Source organism: Lampetra fluviatilis, chromosome 7 (genome assembly GCF_964198595.1).
Source record: "Lampetra fluviatilis chromosome 7, kcLamFluv1.1, whole genome shotgun sequence".
Lineage (NCBI taxonomy): Eukaryota > Metazoa > Chordata > Hyperoartia > Petromyzontiformes > Petromyzontidae > Lampetra > Lampetra fluviatilis.
This window is the reverse complement of record NC_136281.1, coordinates 13,269,314-13,283,516: the sequence shown is the minus strand read 5'-3', so window position 1 is coordinate 13,283,516 and position 14,203 is coordinate 13,269,314. Positions and strand designations below refer to the sequence as shown.

The window sequence follows — 14,203 nt, the reverse complement described above, 5'->3', positions numbered from 1 at the left end:
CTTGTGCAAACAGTTCACATGAAACAGTCAATACAAATGAGAAGGTAACGTATGAGGTAGACTATAAGCGAGGGAGACGTGATAAAACAAGGCACGCATCGCTGGCGAGACAGATGAGTCGAGAAAAATAATGGATTGTTTTATCCAACTGTGGCTCCAAGTTGTGGAATTTCCTCACGCCGCTCAGTGGGCGAATTGTTACACGCACCATCGATACCATTCACCGGAGGAGGACAAGTGAATTTTTTAATTAAAATATTAAGTATGTTGTCAATAAATTATTACTATTATCCATGAATAATAATCTTAATAAATTAATGTTAATTTCAAAATGGTTGCAAGCCAATGTGCATTCACGGACAGCTATCCATGTACCATCAGGGTTTGATTTAGAATTTGCTTTGCACAGTGGTGCCTTTGAAGACAACGCGTCGTAATTTCATGTTTCCAACAACTCTGACCCAGTCTTCTGCCTTCCCTCTCTGTCCTCATTATAAATAAGGACGATGGCCCAAAACAATGGCTGATTGTGCGTGTGAGCTTAAGTTAAAAGAGAGTGTCTGTCAACGGTGACAAGCAGAACATTTTTGGCACGTATTCTGTACACCGCTGCTAATGGTAATCCTTGAGATTCTACAGCTATGTACGGTGCGAAAGAAGTTCAACACACGTATGTACACATCGTGTATAATGTAGACCTGGGGGAGTCGCGTGCTGTTGAGTTGGTCACGGAGGCTGAAGCCTGCTCAGAGCTCATGCCCCCTCCTGTGATCTTGCGGTTGGTCACGTTTCGACGTCGGGTAAATGAGACGAGCAGGAGAGCAAGTAGTACCCGGCCCTGTTGCCGTTCCGCTCTTGTGGGCCGTTATCAGAAGAGTGACAGTTTTCCTTCAGCAGGCACTCTCGCTCACCAATGTAAGCGACGAGATGAGTCCCTCGGCAGAAGTTCATTTCGGGTCAGCGCATCAACGTCTCGTTACGGCTGGCGCCGAGCTACGCACATGAAAAAAAAATCTGCCTGGCCGTTGGCAGTAAATCTCCACCGCCCCCCCCCACCCCCCCAGCATTGAACCATGTGCTAATTAATTGTTAATTGTTACTGCTGCTGAAATAATTACCTCTGACTAAGCAAGATTAGACACTTGGAGGGAAAAATATACTTTGCCACTCCGCTGTGATTTACCCACTGAGCTTACGCCAGGTCAGTAAATCCCAGTCGGCTGCGTCGTGACGCCGCATCGCATTCCACGCTCTTTTATTCCCTGACCGCTTCGTAGTTTTTTGCTGTGAAAACTGTGGTCCTGTGTAGTTAGCATTGAATGATGTATTAGTTTTAAGTGTGCGTGACGGCGCCGCCGCCAAACTAGTGCAAATGCCCCACACGTCGTCCATTTTCGCAAAGCTCCGTTGAGTTAATTGTGTTTGGCTGGTTATGTATGTTTCTTTAAAAAAAAGGATAATTTTATCCCAATTGTGCAATAAATTTTGTGTCATGAGATAATCCATACCGATCTTTTGCACAGCAGTGCAATCCTTCGTGTTAGAGAACCGCCCGCAGAAGCAAATACCCACAGAGCTACCTCTGTGACTTGGTCCACACAGTTAGAGGGGAACACATTCCCACCTGCTCTGCCATATGAGAGCACTGTTCATCACGTGACAGTCAAAATGGCTAAGTTTGCAGATCTGGAATTCAGCCAAATTAAGTGCAGGAATACATTGAATGTGTTGGCTTTTTCACGCAGTCAATAGTGACCTGAGGCCATCAACTCCACAACACCTGAGATTTTGGTTTAATCACAGGTGATTAAAACCTGGATTCGAGCCGCAGGTTCTCAGTTGGGTCAGCTTAGTACACTGACCTCTGAGCCACCCGTCCACCTGGCAACAAGCACTGTTAACAGCCATATATTAAGGCCAGCACTCTGCAAGAGAAAGTGGTGCGACTAATTGTAATTGACGCCCCCGCCCCTTCTCCGCCACCCCCTGCCCCCCCACAGGGTGTGGACGTGATCCGCCAGCCGCGTGTGGCTGACATCCTGAATGATGGTGAGCAGGACAAGCGGCGTAGCCGCGAGAGCCTCAACGTCGACAACGTCACCGTCAAGTATGAGAGCGGCCGCGATGGCGGGGAGGAGGTCAGTATGGGCGTCGAGTGGAATGGGGTAAGTAGCAGTCGAAGCCGTTCCGTCAAGCGACGCCGCTAATGGCCGCAAGCCCCGGCCTGCTTGCACACGTGCGGCTCCTTTACCCTCTGCTACTAACCCCCCCCCCGCTGGCTTCTGCTTGCCGCTTCTGGTTGCTGTAAAAAAAATCTATTCATATTTATTTTAAGGGTAAAATTTTATTTGTCATATTCCGTTGAATTGGTCTAACTTAGCATACGGAAACAATATATTGTTTATTGGTCAATGAGACTTATTTCCAGCTTACATTGCCACCTTTATGAAATGGCTGAAACACGTTCGCTTGGCGATTTTCTCTTGGCAATCTGTGGATAATTAAGACATTTGAGCATTTTCAATGGAAATTATATGGAAATGAACACCATCATCACGTGATTTGGGTTCTCATAACTTTCCAAATACATCTATAAACATCACTGAATACAGAGACAGAGGGCCTCTGGACTTGGGAGTGAAATATTCTGACATGGCAACAATGGGACAGCTGCCCCTCACCCCTCCCCCCCAGAGATGGGGCATCTCAGCCTAGCTATTGCTCTCCTGCCATGCAATTGCTGTGCCGTGGGTCCCGCCCTGTGCTGACCGCTGCCTCTTCTGTGTTTCTCTCTCCCGACAGGCCTAGCGCGCGCTATCCCGACTCTGTGTGTGCGTGTCCTCCCTCCGTGCGAGGAGCCTCCTCCTCAATCTTCTCCTCCTACTCCTCATCCTCCGCCGCCTTTCATTCCCCCCCCCTCTCCGGACGCCCTCCCTGTACAGAACGCGCGGCAAACCGCCGCCCACGATCGTAAAAAAAAAAAATAATAATAAAAACGTGCGTTTTTCGGATAAACGCTATGCCTTGATACGAGTAGGGAGTTAAACATTGACCGGTTCCGCATTAGGCGACAACTTGAGTTTTTGGTTTCTTTCGTTTCTTATTCTCACATACTCGTGTATAGCCAAACCGCGGCGTCCTGTACCATAACTCAGTTGTGCTCCAGACGATGCGAGTTGAAAAGCGAAATCGTGTACGAGACACTGCCAGACGTTCAAAGCCACACGCGCGGCTTTTTCCTGTATATCACATGCTTCGAGTTGGACTTCACAAGCTCATGGAGGATGAGCCTTGTTAGGTGTTTCCACACTGCGGTCATTTAGCGATGTTTGTTGTGGTGAAAATTAGTATATCATCAGGGGTCAAACGGTTCCCCCCCCCCCATGACGATACAATGAACTGGCGTGATTCCGGGTTGTGATTCAGATTTGCGGTTCGATTCAGGGAAACAATAATGAAGCATTGTGGTGAATGGTAGCTTCTCTAGTGGCTGCAGGGGTAATGTGAACCCATTACAACATATACGAATCTAGAACCGTTGATTCTTGCGCACGTGATTCTTTTATTGTATTGTCAACTTAAAAATCGTTTTTAGTTGATGACTCGATACATCATTCCACCCCTACTGCCATATTCCCCAGATTACAAGATGCTCTGGAAAGTAAGACACACCCAAAACTTGTGCTTGGCATCAATACAGTTTTAGAAATCTGGTCACACATGCACACCCTTACCGGATGATAGGACACACCCAAAAAATTTGCTTTAAAATACAGGGTTAAAAAAGTGCATCTTATAATCTGGAGAATACAGTTACTATGCAGGCTTCTACCAAACGTCAAGGTAATTCAACCTGCCACCCGCTGAACTTGATCTTTCTAAGAGCGCTACGTTTAGCAGTGATGATCATTTTTAAATAAAATATTGCCCCTTTGGCTCGTGCCTAGGCAGAACTACAGGACTGCAATACAAGTCATCAAGTCATCACCATGAACCGTCATCACTTTGAGAGGGCGGAGGGGACGTTGGTAAAAGGAGTAATTCTTGGTGAAAGAAAGCCAACAGCTGTATTTTCTATGGTTATATCAATACTTGTCATAGGAATATGGAATTCCCACCGCCGTTGGAGATGATTGCCACCCCATGGTCAACTGAGCAGGGAGGCGTTTAAGGCGGTGCCAGGAACTTTCTCGGTTGCATGCAGAAGGCCATGTAGCTGTGTGGGCTGGTTGTCTGAATCACTGTTAATCGTGTGTATGCTGTCAAGTGTTGCTCAGATTTTAAATATTCTGCGTGACTTCATGTAAAAGCAGAATGTACTTTTGAGGCCCAACGATTAAAGCAGAAACTTTTTAATTGCAATGTTTTATTTTGTTTGGGAAAAGATGCCCAGGAAAAAGTACAGAAAGTGTAATCGCAAGTCTGATTCTGTCGTGTTCGTCACTTGGTAGCGTCCAAATATTCTCCGAGGGACACACAGTGACTTTTGTGGGCCATACCGTTTCGCCATCTCCGAATGGTTAAAAGCAGTACAAAAAAGCAGTAAAAGTGATTAACTTATCCACTGCGAATTCACCGTCTCGCACCAGCAACAGAGGATCAGTGCAATCCAATTTCGAGTATTTCTCAATGCAGGAAGATCTGCATACAAAAATCTATATCACTGGGACATTTTTTTCACATGATACATTTGGAAAATAAAACCCCAACCCGCACGTGCTTTCGACGCCCAGGGTTTGGGACCCGCGTTGCTTTGACTGACGTTTGCCGTGCTCTCACTTGGTTTGGGGATTTGGGTGCAAAGCACCGGGACAGGCAAATATTTATCTTTGTACAGCGAAAAGCCATTGACCCCACCCCTTCCCGCCCCCCAATCCTCAGTGGTTCTGTTGTGTTTCGAACAAATCCCCCAAATTATTGGAAGAGTGGCGTAGCTTGGTCGGCATGGGCCTGGGTGCAAGGAATTCAATTGGTGGATCGGGGGGGGGGAGCTGGAGGGGGTGCTCCCTGTCAAATTCCCCCCCCCCCCCAGCTCTTCGTAGCCTGATGCGTGGTTGGTCCTCGATGCAGTTGCACCTTCTGCACACTGGATAGTTACGCGACTGTTGGGACCGCATACTCCGACCAGCGGTTGCCCCCCGAGTCTCCAGAGTGTCTCTGTAAATAGCGGGCTCGGGCCGCCCCTCCCGTATCACGGCGCTTTCGATTGCCTTGTGTAGCCGTCGAGTCTGCACTCTGCACCAGTGATTCTTTTCAAACTCAATAAAGACTCATCCGATAGGCTCACCCTGTCTTTGTCCCTCTTATTTGTGTACGTCGTGTGTGTGTGCGTGCGTGCGCGCGTCTTGTGAGTCCTTCCTCCTTTCCTTCCGAAAGTTTCCTGCCATACTGCATTTTCACTCGGCACTTTGAGGGGCAGGCGTGATCTGTGCTCTGGCCTCGACATTGAAAAGTAACACCCTGTGATAAGGAATGGCAGCGTACCATAATTATCAGCTGTGCACAAGTGCAGCTCTGTAAATAAAGACTTCTGGTGGCAGTGTAGTTTTAAATACTCCTGCTGCTGTGAAAAATAGCGCAGAGGCCAATCGTTAGTGCCCCATCCCAAACGTCTCTCACCATTTTTCCGTCTGTGCTTATGTAGTGCCCATCGGAGCATCCCGTGAGCTCCAAAACCAATTCTGATTGTCGGCAACGATGTTTGTCAGAGCAGTAGTGTTTTTGTAGCCATGTAACGGTTCGCCCTCTCACAAATTTGGTGAACTGTGACCTTTTGGGGTCATGATTCGATTCAGGAATCAGTTCTTTTTCATATCCTTTTTAACGTCTCGATAGTATCAGAATCTTTTCTATCTTATTTTAACAAATTTATTTGCTCCACTAACCTAAACGTAACCTTGGTATGTCATTTGCACAAATCCTAATGGATTCTTCCACACAAGTGATGCAGTGCGTGTATCCCGGTTATAAGAATCGATTAAATTTGGTACGTCGTTACATGCCACGCATCTTGTACTGCCAGCAGATGCATGCAGGACCCGCATACCTTGCGACCCGTGTCGTGTATTCCGCCATTGGGAAGTTTCCGCTGATAGTGCTCCCCGCCGAGTCATTCCTGGTCGCGTGCCATTGATCCGAGTCGTAAATAAACTTCCACCCAACAACCCCGCCCACTGCCCCAGCGCCGTCGACGACATTTCATCCTGTCGCCTGTGACATTGCAGCAGAATCCCGATATTGTTTTGCAGTAAAAATTGGACGCTGCTGGAGTTTGAGCCGTTCAAAACCCTGGCGCTGGACATCGCGTCACGCCGTGGTGTTAGGTTGCACGGAACATTATGTCGAGTATTTTTAACGGTATTGACCGGTATTGAAGCACAGCCTTGATTTTCCTCGTTTGGGCACTGGACGGTTCGACCCTGGAGATGTTCTGTGTCACAGGGGTCGTAGATACGAGTAACAAAAGATTCAATCGATGCCCCTGATTAGAACACAAGTGAAACACCGCTGGTCTTGCAACGAGACATCTGGCTCTCATTCAGCTGTGTGTACATGTACCGTCCTTCACTCAATCAACTGCTGGATGTGGACCTTTCGACTTGACGTGCACCAGGGTGGTTGATTGAGCAAACGTACTTCACCAAACTGGCCAGTGTGGGTTTGTGAAGGTGGGGAGCACAGACATACAGTACAACGAAGGATTGTGCTTCGTTACCTCTGCTGATCGCCGTGTAGCACAGCTGGCAGCTGCCTATGACGGCCTGTCATGCATGGTGGTCACCCATCCAAGCATTATCCAGACTCAACGCTGCTTGATGGGGTTGGGGACATTCCTGTGGATGTGGTGAAAGGTCATTTAGATGTGTGTAGGCTTCTTTAAATCTTTGATGAGGACCACATTGATTTGGGCATTAGTTTGTTTTTATGTTGCTGTCCTGTGCTGAACAGCCCCAGTGGTTTTCCTGGAGGACTCTGGCCTATAACATCGGGCAAACCAGCGGCATTCGTTTAACAGGGTCACATGCTCCCCATGAGACTGGAAGATGTTGGTCCGTAGAGTCCATGCGCTGCTGCTGGGCCTTTTATGTGACTATTTTTTTGGTGGTGGTGAAATAGACCCTCGTACATCCCTTTAGAGAAACTGTACGCTTCACGGTATTTATAGATGTTGGTCATAGGCGGAGGGAAAAATAAATACGTTGTGGAGCAGAGAATTGACGGCACTGGTGGCAACAGATAATCATGAGCTGATGAGGAGCACTGCAGTGACGAGATGTTAATTCCCTTGCCTGGTATGCAGGAGGTCGTGGGTTCGATCCCGACTCTGACGCCTCTATATTTGAAGTTTGCATGTTCTTCCCGTGGTCGCGTGTATTTTTCTCCGGGTCCTCCGGTTTTTCCTTCCACATTTAGAATCAACATCACGCGCTTAGAGTATTTGGCTGCTATAAATGTCCACGTGATAAGCAACTTCATTGGGGTATCAGTTGTGGCCAGGTTGCTTCTGAAAAAGAGCTATATAGCTTGGTGGACCGTACCTAGTATTTACAACTGCATGTCAAAGCACTGCATGCAGTGTATGTGTGTTAGCTGCAGCGCCGCGGGTGCAGCTGTGCTTGTTGCTTCTGCTGCTTCTGCTGTAAGGGCTCTCGTGTTTCCAGGATGGCAGCGGAACCATGCGACGCAGCGGCTCCTTCAGTAAGATCCGGGAAACGATCCGCAAAGGCAGCGAGAAGCTCGTCCGCAAGCTCAAGAGCAATGGGAGCGAGCCCAAATACTCGGGGTGAGCGCTGGGCCACACTCATCCCATGCTGTGTCATCTCGCACTTCCCGGCAACCATCCGATCCCTTGTCACATAGTCCCATGACATCCAATGCCATCCCGTGCCAACTCATGCCTTCGAAAATCAACCCATGATGCTTCATGATACTCGCACCATTCCATGCCATACGACACCATATATTGCCATCACATTTCATTTAATCCCATACCATGCCATCTCACACTGTGCCACACCAATCGCATGCCATCCGATACCATCGTTAATAATCCCATACCATCTTGTGCCATATAGTATCATCCCATGCCATCTCTTACCATCTCACATCCCATGCCATCTCTTACCATACTTTTAGTTTTTTCGGTAAAGTCACGTAGGTAGAAAATGAAATTAAAATTCATAAAAGTAATAATAGAAATAAAATAATAATTTTTATTTCATTTTTTACCTACGTGACTTTACCGAAAAAACTAAGAGTATGAATCCTTGCAGTCACGAAAGCTTCAAATCTAGAATCTCTTACCATCCCACATCCCATGCCATCTTAAATCTACCCATGTCATCCATACCATGCTAAATCATACCATGCCATCTGACATCAAATGCCTTCCATTAATTCATGGTTTCTCACCAATTCCCACGCCATCACACATTGTAATAGTTTTTTTCAGACTGTAGAATACGTCCTAAACATCTGACAATCTCTCACTTCCTCAAACCATTTGTCACCATCTTATCACGTCCTCTTAGAATTCTGAGCCTATTCGTGTTTTTAAACAATTGCGATGCCATTTTTGGGGACTTGAAGAAGCACTGTACTTGGCAAGTGTTAAAAAATAACCGAATTTACATCATGTGGTACAACCTATTTTTAATTGAGTAGATCACTAATTCGGTCTGATTATATTTGAATCTACATTTTGGTTAAATGCAGCATTTACAGATTAATTTTCACCTCTAAAGATAAAAAAAAGGATTATAACATAGCATACTTAATTTAAACAGAAAAACACATGGGTTTCACAACTCATTTTCAAGAGTATTGGCAACATGACAGCGTGAAATTTACCAAATGATCAAAAAATATCCATTTAATATTGCAACTCAAGAATAATACGGTAATTCAGCGCATTGTAAACATAATTTATTAAAGTTAAGTATCAATAGAAACATAGTTTGAATAATATTACATTTACGCTTTCTCCTAAACGACAACAACCTTTTCTAATGACGTACTATTGAAAATCAACCTCATCTTAAGACACTTTACAAATATCACAAAAATACATGAGGGTACAAGAGGGTGGCGGTGGTGGAAAGGTTCGGTGCAGGGAGACTAGGGGGAGCGGACAGACGAGGGAGGGAGAGGACAGACGAGGGAGGAAGGGAGAGGACAGTGAGCAACGCTGCGGCGGCACATCCCAGGACTAAGAAACCAGGGCCCAGCACCAACAACAACGAGCCCCAGCGACAGCCGGTGCGGCCAGGGTAGCACCAAGTCCCAGGGCATCCTCTGGAGGGTGAAACCCTTCTCGACGCTTACATCTGTTAATAGTTTGACTCGTTCGCTGCCTGCTGATTAGGTTGTATTACGAGCACACAGAGAGCGAGTCAACTGGCAGGTAAAAGCATCCGCACAGGTGCGTTTTAATTGCTAGCAAATGGGTTTTAAGTCCTCCTCGAGAGTGGCAGCGTTCTGTGAGCACGAAGGGTTTGCGCATGCGAATGGGGGAATATTATGTGTGTGCAATCCACAACTCTGGCTTGTAAAATAAAACTCAGAAGTGAAACCGAACGAAGGAATTTCAGTACGGCAAGCCGGGCATGGTGATGCACCGCTGTGGTCAAGCACTTTTGAGGCAAGGGTTGGGGGATCACGTAGAGATGTGTGCAACTACCAAACCCACTGGACAGCTATGTAGCCGGATGGATGTTATGGTAAGTGGGTTCATGAAATAATAAAAATAAAACATAATAAAATAATTCTCACGACGTTTCGGCCACAACGCATGCAGCCGTCCTCAGGTGAAGACCAGGTCTGTCGGGGAGAGAGCGTCTGAATGAAACACCACCACGCTTGGAGCGTATATTTAAGCTGGGTTGAAAGGGGGGAAGGGCGCCTTGACAAAATAATTTGCATATCAAGAGGAATTTAGCATATTTATGGGAAATGCAGCTATGTGATTAGTACTACTTGTGAAATGCGTAGGAGGTGGGCAGGGGGTTTTCAAAGTCATTATGCCCGTGCATTATGCAGGATTAGCAGCATCAAATGGAGAAACGTCGTGAGAATTATTTTATTATATTTTATTTTTATTATTTTATTACTTCTCTTCTACGTGACTTTACCGAAAGAACCAAGAAGATGAATCCCTGCAGTCACGAAAGCTTTAAATCGAAAAATGAGTTCATGAATCCCCCCTGTATAGAAAGACCATGATTGCTATTCCCCCACTTGTGGTGGATTTTCTGTGGGTAATCCTGTTTCAGAATACCTAGCAAAACACTTCTCGAAATGTGTTTAACCAAACATCCAAATGCAGGACCCTATGAAAAAAATCCTGACACTCAAATCTTTTCCAGATAAAAATAGGATATGAAGTTATTATCAAAATAAGTCAATATCCCCCCCCTCCCCCCCCCAGAATCACTGCTTGTGTGCACACTTCACATTTTAAGGGGTGTATCCGTGTGTGGTGCGATCTTGTTTGTCCGCTCTGCTCCTGGCTGATTCCCTTGACTCGTGAATGGGCTCTGGCCTCCTGGGGATGTCCTGAGACTTACCTATTTCTACTTTTCCTATTTTTATTTTACGTGGTAAAGCCCACTAAGCTATTTACATATTTTTCAGAAGCAACCTGGCCACTAATAATAGCTCAACGAAGTGGCTTATCATTTGGAAATTTATAGCAGCCAAATACTCTGAATCCATTATTCTAAATGTGGAGGGTAAAACCGGAGAACCCAGAGAAACATCCACACGACCACGGGGAGATAGACACGCAAACTCCAACAATGCAGGCGTCAGGGTCGGGATTGATCCCGCGACCTCCTGCATACCAGACGAGGTCATGAACATCTCCTACCCACCGTGGCGCCCTTATTGGGCAGAGCCCCCCCCCCACAGTTATTGTATCCCTGCCATGGAGTTGCTTCCCCTCCTCATCCCCCATTTACTAGAATGGTATTATTTTATTTTGTAAAGCATCTCCAGATTCACTTGCAATGATATGCTACGTAAATATGTATGGAAGTTGTTGTAGTTGACACAAGCTCTCGTGTTTTGTAGAATGAAGAGAGCAGGCTCGCTCAACACTCTCAACCTGCCCACTGTGGAGGTCACCTTCCAGGTGAGAACCATGGTCATTCGAGTTAGATGGTGCTGGTGACAGGGTTTGATGGGCCACGCAGTGATGAGTCATATAGTTAGGAATGGATATTTTTATTATTTATGAAACGCATATGTGAATGTAACATTACATTCCGGATAATGGAGCACATTATACTGTGCAAACATGCCAAAGAAAAAAGAACATACAAAAGAGGTGGTAAACAAAACGAAACGAACTATATCATGGAATCATAACCCAAAATCGAGATAATTTCTCGTCGTATTGCTAGGGGGGTGGGGTAGGCGGGGGAGAGCGGGGTGTTTGTGTATCTTTACATTGCGCGCCTCTCTTTGACCACAAATCCCTGTGGCGTTCCTGGCAGCCGGATAACAGTCTGATGGAGTCGAAGGGCCTCAGCTCCAGCAACCTGGACCTCACGAGCTGACCCTGGCCGAGCCGCACCGCACCGTGTCGTGCGCAGGGAGGGGGCAGCCCGCGCGCTCTGCTCCTGCCTGGCTCCAGCAACGCGCAACCCGGCAACGCGGAGTTGCTCGGGAGCTCCGCCGACTACACCTGGGTGCCCTTGTGGGGCCTGATCGAAATTCTCATGGCACTGGAACTGATTGTTTTACGCGCCAGGAATAGCGCAGCTAAGCACTAGGTTGTTGTTTTTGTTGTTTTTTTTTACTTCGTGCTGTAGCAAGCGCGCAGCTTTAGAACAAAGCCACTATCACGACGGACGACTCGATATTTGTTCCAGAAATATATGGCTGCGTTATTGGACGTTACGTGCTGATTTATACTGTTATATAACTCGCAAACATGTATTTGCCAAGAACGGGCACTTGCCATTTCATTCGGTATTTGAATTATTTCTAAGCATCAACCAAAAACTACTAGCCGCAGCTGTAATTATGGTATCGTTAAGATTAGCTAATTTAAGCTGTTTACGATGATTATTACTGCAAATGCTGGGCTGATGGGCTTGTAATATCCTGTGGAAGATAATACATGTTACAAGATTTGTTGCGTAGATGTTGCCAAGGTGATGTTAATTACATGTGCAGTAGTCAATTGGCATAGGCAGTTGGGTCATACAACTATTTGCCTTACTCCTGGCATAATTAAAACTTTGTGAAAATATTTTAATCTTTATTTAAAACTACTGTCGAGTTTGTGAGACCTTTTATTAACCGCCATACAGTGTTGGCTTTAATAACACGAAACACCGTATAGAATTCGTTTTTATAATCAAATCTATTTAGCGGAAAATCATTCAATGTCCCTTAGAGGACCACATTGGAAGAGACTGCCTATTGCAGTGTATCTGCACGCAATAGATGGAGCCATACGCTTTGCTTACTTTTGCAAAATCCCAGATAATTCTATGATCCTAGGAGTTTGACTCTTCACAAGGACAGCATTGCATCAGCGTAAATAAGCAAAGGTCAGTTGTCGTATTCTTTAATTGATAATGCACGTAATTTAAGTTTGTGTCTGCAGCATATTTGCCATGGACTTATTTAAAATGATCTTTAAATCCTTGTTTGCAGACCAAGTTTCCCTTTGGAGGATGACTGGGTTTCAGTGATGTGTATGATCTGTGCAGTGCTGGGAGATACACAAAGGCACTTGTGTCGGTTTACGTTCTTGGTTTTACCAAATTCAGCTATGCTTGTTCTTTTATAGTCAAATATATACCCTCGCCTCATAGCTTGGAATAAATAAAAATACACAAGCCGATCACTTGAGCCCAGTTGCATGGTCTGGGGACGTTTAACCGTAGCATATTGACGAGACTACTGGGCTAACATTGCCAACGTGTGTGCGGAAGGTGGAGGATGGCGAGCGGTGTTTTTTGTAATTAATAATAAGCTGTTACAGTCGTGGTGTATTGCGGCACTTTTGAGATATGACGTTCGCGTGCATGCTTGAAACGGGGCATCTCTTTGTGGACGGTGCGGTGGCGAGTGATGTTTACAGCGGACTTGCAGGTTCTCGCAATTATTCCGTGTCGACTGCTACTTGCACGACGGCACCCGGGCTGTGCGCGTGGGTCTCGGGCGTGTTCCGCCATCACCAGCGCCGCTTCTGCCGGCTGATGTGGCTGTGGGCCACGTCATTTAACCGGGGAGGGCTCTTATCGTGCAATTTAGAGTCGCACTCCTGTGGATTTGAGATCGCATAATTTTCAGCCTCTAGGCCTTGAGAGCATTTATTGCCTTCCATGCTTTCCGTATTTTGAATGGGGAAAAACATCGTAGAATAAATAATTAAAATTGTGTTTGAAAATTGTTATTAATGCCGATATTTTATTTAAACAAGCCGAGTACTTAGCAACTTGTTTTTTTGTAATGTACATGTCAGCTGGCCTAATGGTGGCATGGTGACCACTTCCGGATCACCGCTCACAGCGTGGGATTGTAACTGCACGGTTTTTGTTCACAATCATATTTGTTTCATCGATAGGATAACATACATCCACATGGTTGTATAGTTCCTTAATGGAGCTAACCCATTGGACAGGCTTGTATAAAATGGATGCAATCATATTTTTGTTGACATGAAAGTGAACTTATGCTGTGACGTGCTGCTGTTGTCCACCAAGATCGAATTGTGGTTCTCGCTGGAGTCGAGAGGACCCAAGGCAGACCTTTGGTGTGAAATAACGATACACAGTCTCTCCCCCCCATGCAGACCAATGAGACTGGAGTTGTCCCATTGCCAAAACAAGTGTCATCATTTCGGTGCCGGTGTCGGGACTGGCAAAGTGTAAATATTCGAACCTGTGTCCGCGCACCTTTTGCCGTGCTGTCATACAACCTGTTGTACATTGCATTTTATTGTTTTCAAATGAAAACTGATGCGGGCTAATGTATCATTGTCATGTGAAAGCCAATGCAAACAACTGATAAGATGGAGCCAAAGGTATCAATGTTGTCTTTGTTATTTTAATACTGTCAGTGGTGATGTTGGGTCTGGAGGCCATTCTGGGGGTGTTACCTGTACCTTCCTGCATATACTGTGCATGGCACATTGCAATCAGTAATCATACAAAATAATAAAATATTTTAAAATATGTCATGTGTT

At 45.8% G+C, this 14,203-nt stretch overlaps 1 protein-coding gene across 4 annotated transcripts in view; it reads left to right on the top strand.

Annotated features, from left to right (window-relative positions):
• LOC144933597 (kinesin light chain 1-like) overlaps positions 1-14,203 on the top strand; it is a 52,977-nt gene extending 38,774 nt beyond the window's left edge. Inside the window, exons 15-18 of one of the 4 annotated variants that reach the window (XM_078858569.1) lie at positions 2,001-2,165; positions 7,662-7,783; positions 11,071-11,131; positions 11,496-14,203. In XM_078858569.1, coding sequence (XP_078714695.1) covers positions 2,001-2,165; positions 7,662-7,783; positions 11,071-11,131; positions 11,496-11,558 — 411 coding nt within the window. In that variant the 3' untranslated portion in view covers positions 11,559-14,203. Of the gene's footprint in view, positions 1-2,000; positions 2,166-2,802; positions 5,287-7,661; positions 7,784-11,070; positions 11,132-11,495 lie in introns of those variants that run through there. The other 3 variants (XM_078858568.1, XM_078858571.1, XM_078858570.1) reach the window with 3 other exon arrangements.